Source organism: Grampus griseus, assembly GCF_964374135.1.
Source record: "Grampus griseus genome assembly, chromosome: 14".
Lineage (NCBI taxonomy): Eukaryota > Metazoa > Chordata > Mammalia > Artiodactyla > Delphinidae > Grampus > Grampus griseus.
In genome coordinates this window covers 59,518,144-59,533,467 of record NC_139008.1, presented here as the reverse complement: position 1 = coordinate 59,533,467, position 15,324 = coordinate 59,518,144, and the positions used below count along the sequence as shown (strand labels likewise).

The 15,324-nt window shown below is 44.1% G+C and overlaps 1 protein-coding gene across 1 annotated transcript in view; it reads left to right on the top strand.

Moving 5' to 3' along the window:
- Positions 1-15,324, top strand: part of PTPRA (protein tyrosine phosphatase receptor type A) — a 184,764-nt gene that overhangs the window by 128,374 nt on the left and 41,066 nt on the right. The window contains exons 5-7 of the mRNA XM_082671561.1: positions 7,105-7,189; positions 8,381-8,454; positions 8,669-8,805. Coding sequence (XP_082527687.1) covers positions 7,105-7,189; positions 8,381-8,454; positions 8,669-8,805 — 296 coding nt within the window. The remainder of the gene's footprint in view (positions 1-7,104; positions 7,190-8,380; positions 8,455-8,668; positions 8,806-15,324) is intronic.

Below are 15,324 nucleotides of genomic sequence, written 5' to 3'. Positions count from 1 at the left end.
AGGACATTTGGTTGCTTCTGCATTTTAGCTGTTGTGACTAAACCCATGTTTAGTTATGAAAATGGATATTCTTTTGGGCATATACCCAGAAGTGGAATTGCTGGATCATATGATAATTCTATTTTTAATTTTTTGTGGAACCGCCATACTGTTTTCCACAGCAGCTACACCATTTTACATTTCCACCAACAGTGCACAGGGTTCCAATTTCTCCACATCCTGGCCAGCATCTGTTATTTTCTGGGACTTTTTTTTTCCTGATAGGTATGAGATTGCTCCTCATTTTATTGTGGCTTTTTTTTTTAATCGATGCAGGGTCCTCTTGCATAAATTGCAGTATATTTTTAAAGATTTATTCTATTTCTTATACTGCCTCTGCTGTCGTTGGTATTTGTGAAGGTCTCCTGTAGGGCTCTGGTTGAGCTTTGCTCTGGAGCACTGAGTTGATTGGAATGTACTCACAGTAGGTGTCCCTTCAGGAAGACAAACAGGAACATATCCTAAACTAGGGGTTCAGTCATTGTTTAGGAAGTTGGACACAGTTATCCTCTAGGCGGAACTGCCTTTCTTTTCCCCTCCTTCGTGTCTTGTGGCCTAGAATTACCTCAGGTACCACTCTTGTTCTTCCTCTGTCTTTAGGGCCCACCCAGGAAACCCTCTGTGGACCTAGTGTGGCAGTCATGAGCATCCTCTCTGGATGCCAATTTTAACCAAAGCAAAACAAGCATTTATGAGACTATCAGGAATACTTAAACAGTAACTGAATATTAGAATATTAGATTATATCAAGGAATTAGTGTTGCTTTTTTTGGGGTGGGGGGCAGCTGTTGGGTCTTTGTTGCTGCACAGGGGCTTTCTCTAGTTGCCGGTAGCAGGGGCTACAGTGTTGCTTTTTAAATAAGGTAAAGGTATTGTGATTATGTTAAGAATCCTTATCTCTTAGTGCCACATACTGAAGTAAATACAGTTGAAATGATATGTCTCAGATTTGCCTTAATATAATCCAGTGGTTCTCAGCTCAGGGTGATTCCCCCCCCAAGAAGACATTTGGCAACGTCTGAAGGTGATTTTGGTCATCACAGTTAAGGGTTTGCTACTGGCATCTAGTAGCTAGAGACCAGAGATGATGTTAAACATCCTACAGTGCACACGAGAGCCCCCACAGCAGAGAATTACCTATCCCAAAATGTTATTAGTGTGTGGCTGAGAAACCCAACCCTGGTATAGATGAAAACACTGGCATCTGGTAATATTGTCAAAGTGAAATGGTCAGTGCATAGGGATTTACTGTAGTGTTCTTTTACTCCTGTGTAAGTTTGAAAGTTTTCCATAATAACAAGTTAAAAAATGTATATGCAGCTTATATTTTTTATATATATTTTTTAGTAAAGAAGCCATCAGCACACCCCCACTCTGTATAGAATGCTGTTTTTCAAACTGAGCCCAGATGAGACACCACAGCTTGTTGCTCATCCTGTGGGTGTACGGACTGCGTTGGCAAGCCTTTGGTTAAATACCCTACTACCCCAAGACCTACTTTCATCCCCAGTCCTGGTTTGACGCTGAACTTGAGGTGTTTCTAGGCTCAGACTGATGGAACTACTACTTACCTTTTAACTTGGAGGCTCTTCAGCTGTGATTGATCTCTTCAGCAGTCCAATCCCATCTGCTTTGTTGTCCACAAATCCCTCAAAGTTTCTGGTCTGCTGATGCCACTCTTTGCTGCCTTCCAGATGTGCTTTTTTTTTTAAGATTTTTTTCTTTTTTAATAAATTTATTTATTTTTGGCTACATTGGGTCTTCATTGCTGCATGAGGGCTTTCTCTAGTTGCAGCAAGCAGGGGCTACTCTTCATTGTGGTGCGGTGGCTTCTCTTGTTGTGGAGCATAGGCTCTAGGTGCACGGGCTTCAATAGCTGTGGCACGTGGGCTCAGTAGTTGTGGCTCGTGGGCTCTAGAGCGCAGACTCACTAGTTGTGGTGCACAGGCTTAGTTGCTCCACGACATGTGGGATCTTCCCAGACCAGGGCTCGAACCTGTGTCCCCTGCATTGGCAGGCGGATTCTTAACCACCGTGCCACCAGGGAAGCCCCAGATGCAATTTTTATTTCATTCGTATTTTTATGTTTCTTCTGTCATTTCAGTGTCCTTTTGGGAAGAGAAAGAAATAAAATTATGGATTCAGCCCCCTGTCTTGAGCCAGATGTCTCTAATTACCTTCTTTTTTTTTTTTCCTTCGGTACACAGGCCTCTCACTGCTGTGGCCTCTCCCGTTGTGGAGCACAGGCTCCAGACACATAGGCCCAGCGGCCGTGGCTCACGGGCCCAGCCGCTCCGCGGCATGCGGAATCCTCCCAGACCGGGGCACGAACCCATGTCCCCTGCATCGGCAGGCGGACTCTCAACCACTGCGCCACCAGGGAAGCCCTAATTACCTTCTTTTAATACCTGGTATACAGCCCTCTGTGAGTGGCATTGAACAAAGACATATTTAGTGATAAATCATTAATTATTTTATTCATTCGCTCAGTGTAGTCCATCCAGTATTTGTTTAGTGCCCACTGTGTGTGAAATTCTGTGCTAGGTGTTAGGTATATGGTGAGAAGCAAAGCAGGTATATAATCCTTGCCTTTGTGGAATTTATGGTGTAAAGGAAGGACACTCATAATCAGCTATACTCAAATAAATATATAATTACGAAGTGTGAGGGTATTATCAAGAGAAATAACAGAGTGCTCTGTGAGACTAATAAAAAACAATAATAGCTAACACTGACTGTGTACATAATGTGTGCAAGTTACTGTGCCAAGAGCTTTACATGGATGATCTCATTTAATCTTTAGAATAACTGATTTTACAAATAAGGAAACTAAGACTTACCTAATTTAATGTTAAGTCAGAAAAGACCTCTCTGGTAAAAGTAACACTTGAAATGAGAACTGGATGACTAGGAGTTAGCCAGGCAAAGAACAGAGGGAGGCTATATACAGCAGAAGGAATAACATGTTCAAAGGCCCAAGGAAAGAGTGAACCCAGCATGGAAGGATGCCAGTGGCTCAAGTTCAGTGAGCAAGGAAAGAGTGGGAGGAGATAGAGAAAGCAGGGGCTAAATGGGGGAGGTTGTTATTGGCCAGGGTAAGGATATTAGATTTCATTCTAAAGGCTTGGGAAACCATTGAAAGGTTTTTACATAAGAGGGGAACGTGATCTGATTTGCTTTCTTCGAGATCACTCTCCCTGCTTTCTGGAAAATGGACTGGCAGGGGATAGCAGCTTACCGTGATTCAGCTGAGAGAGGACAGAGATTTAGACTAGAGTGATGGCAACAGAGTAGAAAAAAGGCAGACAAATTTGAGGTGTTGGTTTTAGTGCTACAACATTACTTGCAGCTGGGTTGGATATAGAAGCTAAGCATGGGGAAGAAACTAAGGGGATTTCCACATTTCTTGCTTGAGCAACAGGGTGGATGGGTGGCAGTACTAGCTACTGAATCACCAGTGAGGGAAATTTTTTTAGACCCAGGAAGTTTGCATTGCCTGTGAAATTTAAAGTAGAGGTGACATTATAGTTTCAGAAGAGTTCGAAGAGAGGTCTGACCAAGCAGTGCAAATGTGGGAATTGCTAGCATATCACTTGAGCTTCCAGCCTGATCTGATCGACTAGATAGCATATAGAGAAGAGCGCCAAGAACAGAGCCCTGAGGAAATAAGACGTTTAGAGATCTGTGTTAGAAGAGCAACAACTGACAAGGGAAAATAATTTGAAGGAGACAAGACATAAAATCAGAAGAGTGCTCTGTTGTAGAAACCAAGAGAGGAAAGTTCTTCAAAGAGGAGGGAGGGACTTCCCTGGTGGTGCAGTGGTTAAGAATCTGCCTGCCAGTGCAGGGGACATGGGTTCGAGACCTGGTCCAGGAAGATCTCACATGCTGCGGAGCAGCTAAGCCCGTCTGCCACAACTCGTGAGCCTGCGCTCTAGAGCCCGCGAGCTACAACTGCTGAGCCCGCCTGCCACAGCTGCTGAAGCCCGTGCACCTAAAGCCCGTGCTTTACAACAAGAGAAGCCACAGCAATGAGAAGCCCATGCACTGCAACGAAGAGTAGCCCCCGCTCACCGCAGCTAGAGAAGGCCTGCGCGCACCAGCGAAGACCCAACGCAGCCAAAAATAAATAAATTTTTTAAAAAGAGAGGAGGGCGTAGTCAGCCCGTTTGAATGCTCATTTTAGTATGAGATCCACATACCAGGGTATGTTTGAAAATTGCCATCAACAAAGAAGCATTGTATAATATCTCCCATCTCTTTAAAAACAAACTTTCTACCCCACTTCTCCCTCCAGCTGCTGCTTTTCTCTGAATCTCTTTACGATAAAAGTCCTCACCTCAAATAAGGGGTCAGTATCTCACTGTCTCTTCTTTCCATCTTTATTTCACTTCATTTGGTCTTCCTCAACAGCTGCTTAACTGAAACCACTCTTGAGAAGGTCACCAATAACTGCCCTCTTGTCAAATCCAATTTCACATCTCTGTTTTCATCCTACTGAATCTGTTGATTGAGTATTTGATTGAGTTGACTACTCCCTCCTTCTTGAAAAATTCTCTTCTTGGCTTGCATGACATCACGTTCTGCTGGATTACCTCCTACCTCATGACTGCTGCTTATGAGTCAATTTAACTAGCTGATCTTTTAAAAGAATGTAAATCCATTTATATCTCTCTCCTATTCAAACCCTTCCAGTCACATAGTGTTTCTCATCACATTCAGAACTAAATCCACACTCATTACCATGGCCTGCAAAGCCCTAAGTCTTCTGGCTTCTGCCCACATCTCCAGCCACATCTTGTATGAAAACTGGTCTTTGTGCTATTTCTTGAGCTCACCAAATTCCTGAGGGCTCTTATGCTTTGCTGTTCCCTGTGCCTAGAAAGCTCTTTGCACAGATCTTTTTGTGGTTCACTTATTCACATTATTTAGACCACTCTAAGTAATGGCTCAGTATAACCACTTCAGACCTTCCCAAACTACTCTAACATAGCCAACCAATTCCCCCTCCCCAAAACCCATCACTCTCTATCCCTTTACCCTTCTTTTCTTCATATGTCTTGCCCCTGTCTGAAATTGTTTATGAACAGTTTTCTCCCACTTCCCCCAGAATGTCAGCTGTCTGTCGCTTGTCTGTTTAATCAATTCTCTATTCCCAGTGTCTGGAACAGTGCCTGGCATACAGTTGCTGGTCCATAAATTTTTTTTTTTTTTTTTTTTTTTTTTTGCAGTTCACAGGCCTCTCACTGTTGTGGCCTCTCTCATTGCGGAGCACAGGCTCCGGACGCGCAGGCTCAGCGGCCATGGCTCACGGGCCCAGCCGCTCTGCGGCATGTGGGATCTTCCCAGACTGGGGCATGAACCCGTGTCCCCTGCATCGGCAGGCGGACTCTCAACCACTGCACCACCAGGGAAGCCCCATAAATTTTTTTGTAAATTTATTTATTTTTGGCTGCATTGGGTCTCCATTGCTGCGCATGGGCTTTCTCTAGTTGCGGGGGCTGCTCTTGTTGCAGAGCACAGGCTCTAGGCACGCGGGCTTCAGTAGTTGTGGTGCGTGAGCTCAATAGTTGTGGCTCGCGGGCTCTAGAGCACAGACTCAGTAGTTGTGGCACACGGGCCTAGTCGCTCTGAGGCATGTGGGATCTTCCCGGACCAGAGATCGAACCCATGTCCCCTGTACCAGCAGGCGGATTCTCAACCTCTGTGCCAACAGGAAAGTCCCCATAAATATTTTTTGAATGAATGCTGCTAAGAAGTTGAATTAGATGAGGATGGGAATGTTTCCATTGGATTTGACAATATACCATTTGTTGGTGTCCTTGATGAGCAATTTAAATGGCTCACTGAGGGTAGGAGTCAGAGCAAAATAGATTAAGGAGTACCCAGAGGTAAGGGGTTGGAGAAAACAACTGTTAAATAAGACAACCGTTGTGAGAAGTTAACTGTGAAGAGAGACATGGGGCTGGCTGTTTGTGGTTGGAGGAGGGTAAATGAGGTCAGGAAGACAGGTCTTTGAGGTGACAGTAATAGATGTAATACAGAACATATGTGACAGGATTGACCTTTACATGGGGGGATCTGCTAAAGAGGATGAAAAGTGGTGCTGCTAGGAAAGATGGAAAAAGGAGAAGATAGTTACAAATTCAGGCTGGTTGTGTAGTTCGTGATGGGGGCTTGAGAGTGCAGGAAGAGGATGAGGTGGCACCTGGTCAGCTGCCATGAGGTTCAGTGTCGGGTGGAAAGGAACCCAGGCCCTATGGAATGGAGGGCAGAGTTGCTGTATCTCCAAGCCAGATGTCACTGTAGTTGGGGTCCCGGTAAAAGGTAGCTGTGGAAAGAGGGAGAAAAGAGTACCCAGCGTTTTTTGACACTGGGTACTTAAGGATCTAATAATGTGTCCTTGCTTTAATCAGGAACAGTATTCTCTGTGCCAGGAAACCATTTGGATTTATGATAGGAAAATTGTCATTTTTCCTTTCTCTCCCATCTTCCTCTAGATGGAGCGCACTGAGCCTGGGAGAAAGTACATTGTTGGCCCTGCACACCCAGCTTGCAATTAGGAATGATGAATACTCTATGAAATATTTGAGTATTTCTTATGTGCTGAGCACTGATTTTGTTTTAGGCTCTATAGCAATGAAAGAAACAGTCTCTACCTTCAAAGAGCTTTCATTGTAATGCAGGGAGACACAAAATAAACATATGTATGATAAGTCAGACATGGGGTGGGCATGTCACCCTGGGCTCTTACCCTACTGTACCCTCCTCTTCACCCAATAGCCCTGGGCTGGCAGTGGAAGGTGTCTCTTTTCTCCCTCCCTCCCTCCCTCCCTCTCTCTCTCCCCCCCCCCCCCCCCCCCCCGTCTCCCTCTCCCTCTCCCTCTCCCTCTCCCTCTCCCCCCCACCCCCCTCCTTCTCTCCCTTTCTCCCTCTCCATGCCCAGCCATCTACATAAGCATTTGGAGGAGCCCTTCTTCCTCATTTGGGTGTTTCCCTGAGCAGCCAACTTGAGCCCTCCATTACATACAATGATAATAACATGTTTTGTTCTCTTGATTTCAGATGAGACGCCAATTATTGCAGTGATGGTGGCCCTGTCCTCTCTGCTAGTGATCGTGTTTATTATCATAGTTTTGTACATGTTAAGGTGAGCGTGCTAATGCTTCTGCATTCTCTTGGACTCTGTTTCAATACCCCAGGGTCTCAATAAGCCCACACAGTCTAGAAGACAGTAGGATAAAGACAGTGAATGGGATAGAGGGGAATGACTCATGGTAGCACTCCTAAGATTAAAATTCTGCTTAGAAATGTTTTAAAGTTTTACATAGTCTTCCTTAACACCTAGCCCCTCTCCTTTGCTTCCATCTGTCCCAAGTCCAGTCCCTCAACTCCAGTTCACCCTAAAATCCAGGACCGTGGTTTAGAGGTTGAGGGAAGAAGTCACAGTCTGTTGTTACTAATAGGCGTTTTAAGATCTTCAGATCTAGCCCTATTGAAACAACCCCTGAAAGCACCCCAGTGAAGATTATGTGTTCAGTAAAGGTCTACTTTATTTCTAGTTGGGGCTTTGTCCCCAAACCCTTCTAGGGCCCCTGACTCAGGCATGCTGAACTGAACCATGTGAGCTACAGAGTTTCTCTTTCTGACTTTCTTCCAGGGTCTTGTAGGTATTACTCTTCAAACAGGTACCAAAGCCAGGAAGGGAAACCCAAGGGAGGGAAAAAGAAGGTGCATTTGTTCTCCTCCTGCTGAAGTCTCCACCCTGACTAATTGGGTTTAACTCTACCCTTATTTTTGGCTTAAGCTACTCTGGGCTCCCTCTCTTCTTCTGCAGGGATAAAGAGAGGGAAACCTTGTACACCCCTACAGTTTGTTGTGTGTCTCCACCTTTCTGCAGGAGACTTGTGGCCAGACCTGTGCCAACCCAGTCTGAAGCTCTGGGCTTCTCCCTGGTTAGACCAGGGAAGTACCAGGATTTTTGTTTGATACTCTTATCTCCCCCCACTGTATTCTACCCACGCATCCTACTTCCACCTGGTGTGGCTATGATCTGCAGCTAATCCTGGAACTGGAGCTGCACAGAGGAGCCATTCAAGCCAGAACATACTATGGGGTTCTCTGGGTTGGATTCTAGTGTGCTGAGGGTGAGCAAGAGCACAATGAGGTGCTCAGTCACCACTGGAGCTGCTTCCGTGTGTGCAGAACCTGTCTCTAAAAGAGCCTGTTTTTTGGTAAAGGATATTTTAAAAGGCTGAATCAGTAAGTGGAGCTACAAAGCCAATGATTGGTCTCTCCTGACTCTGTGCTTAGTGTTTCACTATGAACATTTTCTCATTAGGTTTAAGAAATACAAGCAAGCTGGGAGCCACTCCAATTCGTTCCGCTTATCCAATGGCCGCACTGAGGATGTGGGTAAGACACCCCTAAATTACATGGGGAACCTTCACAGAGAAGAAAAATCAAGAAAATAGGAGTTTCCCCATCCTGAAAGGAAAGGAAAAAAGAGACTTGAAAGCAGCCCTAGTTTTTGGATGCCTGACCAATGAGATAGAACCCCTAATTTAGTCTCCAGAGAAGGGCTGTGTCCCCAGGGCACCTGACCAACCTTCCCCCTTATGCACTGCAGAACCCCAGAGCGTACCACTTCTGGCCAGGTCCCCAAGCACCAACAGGAAGTATCCACCCCTGCCCGTGGACAAGCTGGAAGAGGAGATTAACCGGAGAATGGCTGATGACAATAAGCTCTTCAGAGAGGAATTCAACGTGAGTTCTTTGCTGAGGCTGGTGTGTCAGCAGGGAGGAAGGCAGACCTAAGGTCAAACCTTTTGAATCATGGGGTAGAAAACAGGTTTCTAATGGGTTAAGAGGTGAGAAATTTTTTACCAGGTTCATCTGACTCCTTTCCTATGTGACCATGGATAGGAAATGCAAAAAGATTTGCCATACCTCCCTCTTCTACCCATCTATCCATTCATTCATCATTGCATCTGTTACTTTTGTTTAATAAATACTTATCAAGCATCTGATATGTGCAAGGTGCCAGGGATTTGCTGGGGAGCAAAAGCAGATCTAGTCCCTACACTCAGGGAACTTGCTGTGTAAGTTCAAACAACAATATAGAACATGAAGAACTGGTGCAGAGGCATAGGAACCTATATTAAGAGGTGGCCTTTTAGAGTCTAGAGCCAGGGGTCACAGGGTATCTTAAGTAGACATTAGGAATAGGTCATTGTGGAAAATGAGGACCATGGCAGACTGCAGAGCGCAGGCCTCATCTTCGGTAGTATTTACATTTGCATGTTTTATAACTCTCTCAAGGAAGCAGAACATGTTTGTGAATCTACCAGTTGATTATTCCAGTCCACCAGTTCAGAACTTCCTTTAAAAATGATATTTTAATTGAGACCTAATCATAGGCAAGGGCATTGGGGAAAGGGGGATGGGGAACATTCCAGGCACTGGGAATATCAGGAACAATCTGTCAGTAGTGAGGGTGGGTGAGGGAAGGGCACATTCAAAAAATAATGAAGGACTGTGAGTGGCTGAAGGGCAGAGACTTAAGGGAGTAGTAAGAGATGAAAATGTAGAAGACTGGGCCAGACTGTAGATCTTGTAGAACGTCATGAGAGAAGTGGGAAGCCACAGACCAACCAGATTTGTAATTTGGAAAAAATGACTCAGACTACTGGTTAGAGAATAGCCCATGGGGAGACCAGGATAGAAGCAGGAAATACAGTTAGGGGCTGCAGCAGTTAAGACCAGAGTCGCTGATAGATTGATGTAAAGTGGTAATGATTAGGGAAAGGGGAATGGATTTAAGGACACAGGAACAGTTCCAGAGTTGGCTGATTCATCAACTTGGGCATTGTTAAACTCTGTCTCCTTCATATCTTTCCACTCAGCCATGTGTCAGTCCTGTCTCTTAGGCTGGCTTTCCTCATGTTGCCAAAATGACTGCCCAGGGAATTCCCTGGCAGTCCAGTGGTTAGGACTTCGTGCTTTCACTGCTGAGGACCCGGGTTCAATCCCTGGTTGGGGTACTAAGATCCCATAAGCCATGCAGCGTGACCCCCCCCCCCAAAAAATAATGGCTGTCCCAGTTCTAGGCACCACATGGGGGTAAACAAGGTCCAGTGGGAAGAGAATGACTGTTTCTTCCTGTATGTCTCCTTTTATTCGTGAGGAAAACTTTCCCAAAAGCTTCTGGAGACTTCCCTGGTCACATATTCCTTCTTAAACTAGTCATAAGCAAGGGAGAAATAGCCTTACTGCAACTGGCTGAGACCAATCCAGATTATTCCAGTGTCATGTAGAGGATAGGCGGTTAACCCACAGAATGGGAGCTCTAGTAGCAAGGAGGAATGTTTATTGGGTGGGTGGGTTACCACTCATATCTGCTCCGCCTCTGAAGGGCTTGGGGGAGTGGAGAGTGATGTGGTCAGATTTGTACTCTGAGAAAATCACTAGCTACAATGTGGAGAATAGATGGGAGGGAAGCAAGAGGTGAAGCAGAAGACCATTTACCAGGCAAGAGTTAAGGTAATAACTTGGACTCTTTTTTCTGGCTGTTAGAAAAACACCATTTAATGCTCATTATTGATTATGAACATTCACCTCATCCCACAGGATAGCACCTCAGCCTCAACACTATAGCTAGGTCTCCAGTAGGCACTCTGCTGTTTTTTAAATATGATGCAGGCTACTTCTGGGTGATGGGTGGTGATGGGTATGTGACCTGGTGGCTGTACTTTTTTCTGTGAAATGAGTTCTTTGTTTAGAGGTGATTCCCTGAGATCCCATGATAAGGCATTCCAGTGAATACCTGGATAGGGGTGGTGTTCCTAAGAGGCATGGTAGGCAAATTCAGATAGGTATTGTGACAATCAGTTGCCGTGGTATCATGGCCACTATGTTCATGGGCTCATTGGGCCAGCACTGGGGTGGTGAGGGAAAGGGCCGATCAACATCTCCTGGGTTCTTGCAGTGAGTGCCATTCAGTGAGCATACACATGGAGCATAAATATTTTCTGTCTTTTTTGTCCCAGTTATCTACTACCCAGGGATCAGCTTAGATCCTAACATCCAGTGAAGTGGATGGTGTGATACCTTGCTTGAAGTTCTGTTCACCAGACGGATTTCTCTTTTATACTCATTCAGAGCCATACCTTAAGTAGATTATCCCATAGCAATCTGCTTCCAGAATAAGCTAGCATGTCTCACAGAGCCATTTGTACACTAGGCTGGACTTTTTTCTCCTTTAGTCAACTGTTTATATCATCAGGAAGTTAGAGGAATCTATTGAAGGAGTGGGTGTGTGGCACGCGTTCTGTACACATCAGTTTCAGCTGAATTCTGGACATGTCCCAATTTATAGCTTATTGAATCACATAATACTTAGTTTATGACGGGCAGTTGACGTCATATGGATATCTAGTGTCCCATGGTCAGGCTTACAGTCTCTACCAGACCCCAGTGCTAAGCTAGGAACATAATCTTGCTGACAGGATCATGGTCTTGTCCCCAAATCCTAAGGTTTTTCATCATGATTCTCCTGCTCAGCCTGAACCACAGACACTTAGGGCCCCGTAGAATCTACCAGAGCTAATTTCTCTATGGCCTGGATCAGCTAGAGAGCCTTCTCTTTTCAGATCACTCAATAAATGAGTCAGAATAGGACACCAGCATGTGGTATACGCATGCTGTCTCCAAAATCCATAATGACCCAGCAAGCATCACTCCTCCTCTTTGAAGTGGGCGGTGGGGAGGGCGTGGGGGCAAGGAGTGGCAACTTACCCTTTACGTTGGAGGGGATATCCTGACGTGCTGCTGGCTTTTGACTTTCAGAAAACTTGGCCAAGGTGGCAGGCCACTATATAGTTGTGAGGGTGATGTCCTGTGAAACAGTGAGACAAAATCCCAATGAACCAGTTCACAGCAGAGAGAGGTCAAGATGATTTATCACTGAAGCTGCTCCTGCCATGAGAAAGGGAAACTGCTTCATGTAGTCCTTGTGCATCATAAAGGAAAAAATAAGCGTACTTGCCTCATTAATAGCAAAATTCCAGGTACCACGGGTTATATTAATCTGTAGGAAATGTAACATCTGGAAAAGCAACTGCAAATCTGCAGCTCCACATGGTTCATGTATGACATTATACTGACATTCTTAAAAACTGTCAGCTTATCTGTTTGGTAACTTGCATGGAGAGTAATAGGAAGCATCAGAATAGCTAATATTAGTAGTTATTGAGCACTTGCTTCATGCCATCACTAAACTCACACATCTAAATGGATTATCTCATCATTATCCCACAACTTTTAAGTCTCCTGTAGCACTTAGGAGCTCTGTGACTCATCTAGGGACCTAGCCTTTTGGTAAAGGGAGATGACTGCTCCAGCAGCTTGCATTTGCTCTAGCTACTGGAATGGTATCTATCCAAAGGGTTAGGGGACCAATGTGGTTATTCCTACTCGTTGCTGTAGAATTCCATTCCAGCCATACATTGGGAAAATAGGTAGCTCTTAACATGAGACCACTTCAAGCCAAAAATCCTTCCATCTCCTGGGCTACAAAGGCTCCATTCAAACTAGCATGAAATTATAGCATTCTGGGTTCCCAGGAATTAGTTATCTGAAGGCCAGAACCCAGTAGACCCCAAAAGATGTATTTGCCTTTACCCAGTGGTTACCGTGGTAAATGCCTGCAGATTCTTAAGGGAAAATGAGGAGAAAGGTTCATGGTATAGGAGTGTTGATGTGCTGTGGCAGTGTTCTTTCTTACATGTGCCCATCATTGAAGGGTTCTAGGTCTGTGAACTGACTCAGGCCTGAGAGTTGGATGAGAAGGAGCCCTTCTCCAGCATGAGAGTCTAGTCAGGCCCCCTCAACTGACCTGAGCTGGCTGCCTCCCATTTCCATTATTGGGAGCTTCACAACAAATTATCCACCTCAGAGAAGTCTGAGCCCTGGTGAACTGTGGCCTCTGAGGCTTTTTTCTTCCCACTAAGATCAAGAATCCCTTTTTGAAGTCAGTTCCTTCTTCTAAAAGATGCGGGTGCTTTCCTCACCCATGTACACCCTCTAGTGAGGCATGCATCAAGGACATGATGAAGGTGTCAGTGAGAAGGTTGAGGCTGTTGGATCCCCTGTAACACTGATTTCCTCTACTTTGTGCCAAGGGCTTTCTGGCTTTTCTTTGTTACCTAGCTGAACTCAGCATTCTGTCCAGGTTCCTACTGGCCACCCCACCATTAGAACCGTGGCCAGTTTCCTGAACGGTTACACTAACTGCAGAAGTTCAGATAACCGTACCATAACTAGAAATCTAGCCGTATTCAAAAATTAGAATTAGACCCCTCCTTGGTCTAACATCCTCAAAATGTATATCAACAGCTATTCCTATGGTTTTTGGTGATCCAACTCAGTGAATTCCTGCAGTTTCTTCTGGGTATTAGTTCTTTGCTTTTCTACCTTCTTTATGTATTTTACCCTCCAGATCGTGTTATGCTTGCATCCTGATTATCCATGAGCAATGAGAGCTGGGTTGTGAGGCAGTTTTCATCATGAAAGCAGGATGCAGTAGAGAGCACAATAGAGATTTTTAGAAGTTGGCTTTCCCCAACTCCTCTGTTTCCTTTCTGCTTCATTTCAATTATCTCACTTTAAAGCCGTGTCTTTCACATGACCAGCCAAGGAAAGATGTGAATTCCATTGGCATTAACATTTAACAACCAGCAAAATTCTGAAACTTTAACTTTTGCTTCAGCAAAATACATATAGCACAGTCATAGAAGGGCCCTGAATTTTGTGCTGTCTTTGGAGATAAGTATTTGATTTTGGAGCTGGGCTTTTTCTTGTTTTACTATCTAAAATTGTCAGAAATAATCCTATTCCTTGGTTTCAGCATTTCTCATGTCCTTTTAATTGGCACTCCCCCTCCCCCAACTCCTTTACCATCAGCTAGAGCATGTCCCAGGTGATTGCAAGCCAATATGAAGTAACTGTTTTACAGTTGTGAGGTATGAGTGGCTTGTGCTTTCCCATAATGCAAGTTGGTTGACAGTTCCTTTGCCTTCATCTGAACTCGGTAATCAGGTTCACATCACCCGTATTTTCCCCATCAGTATCTCATCTACAACCCCACTCTCTGTTACTAACTGCTAAGTGAGTTAAGGTCTTTTACTTAAAAACAAGAGAAGTCAACTCAAGCAAAGAAGTGGGGAAGCTGGCAGAATCAAAAGATGAGATAGACTACCAGCCTTTGGACAGAGCAGGTCCTATTCTGGTGGGTCTGGGCCCTCTAGGGAAGCCTCTGCTTCTTCCTGGGTTTCAAAATCCTGGAAAAGAGAACTAGTTGGTAGCAAATGTAGGTCAGGTGTGACTGTGCTTGCACCGGTCAGCCCTGGCAGGAAAGAGGAGAGTTAACACATAGGACAAATACACTAATTTGTGTCCACTATCATAGAATAATATTTTTGTAATCATGGAGTGAGGAAGGCCTTTCTAAGCAAAACACAAGATTCAGAAGCTAGAATAGAATAGATTGAAAGATAATAAATATATTAAGATGTTAAGCATCTCTGAAAAATAACACCATAAGGAAGTGGCCAACTGGGAGAAACTATTTGCCACAGGTAGACAGAGAATTTTCCATAATATATAGAGCTTCTCCAAACCTGTGAGAAAAAAGTAAACATTGCAGGAGAAAAATTGGCAGTTCAGAGGTGAAAAACAAATGGTCTATAATCATAGGAAAAGAAGCTCAACTATATTTAGTAATCTGGATATCCAGATTAAAACTAACCATTATTTTGGGCCTGTTAGATTTTAAAATTTTATAAGATTGATATCAAGTATGGGCAGGGGTATGGGGATAAAGAAACTCTTACACACAGGTAGGGGAAGTTTAAATTGATACAGCATTGGAAGGATGATTTGGCAGTATCAACCAAATTTTAAATGCTTATGCTCTCTGACCTAACTTATGGGACTCTATCAGAAAACAAAATATATATTTGTACAAGGATGTTCATTGTAGCATTACTTATAATAGCAAAGAAAATAAAGTGGAAAATATTTATCAAATAGCAGAATGGCTAAATAATTTCTTGCATCTATTATGAAATTCTGTACTGTCATTAAAATAAATGTGTTGACATAGAAAAATATGGGAAAAAACATATTCCAGGGGACTTTACATGGTATAATCCCCTTTTTTAAAAAAAATCTATGTATGTCTGCATTTGAGTGTGTTAATGCCTTTTTTTTTTTTTTTTTTTAAGT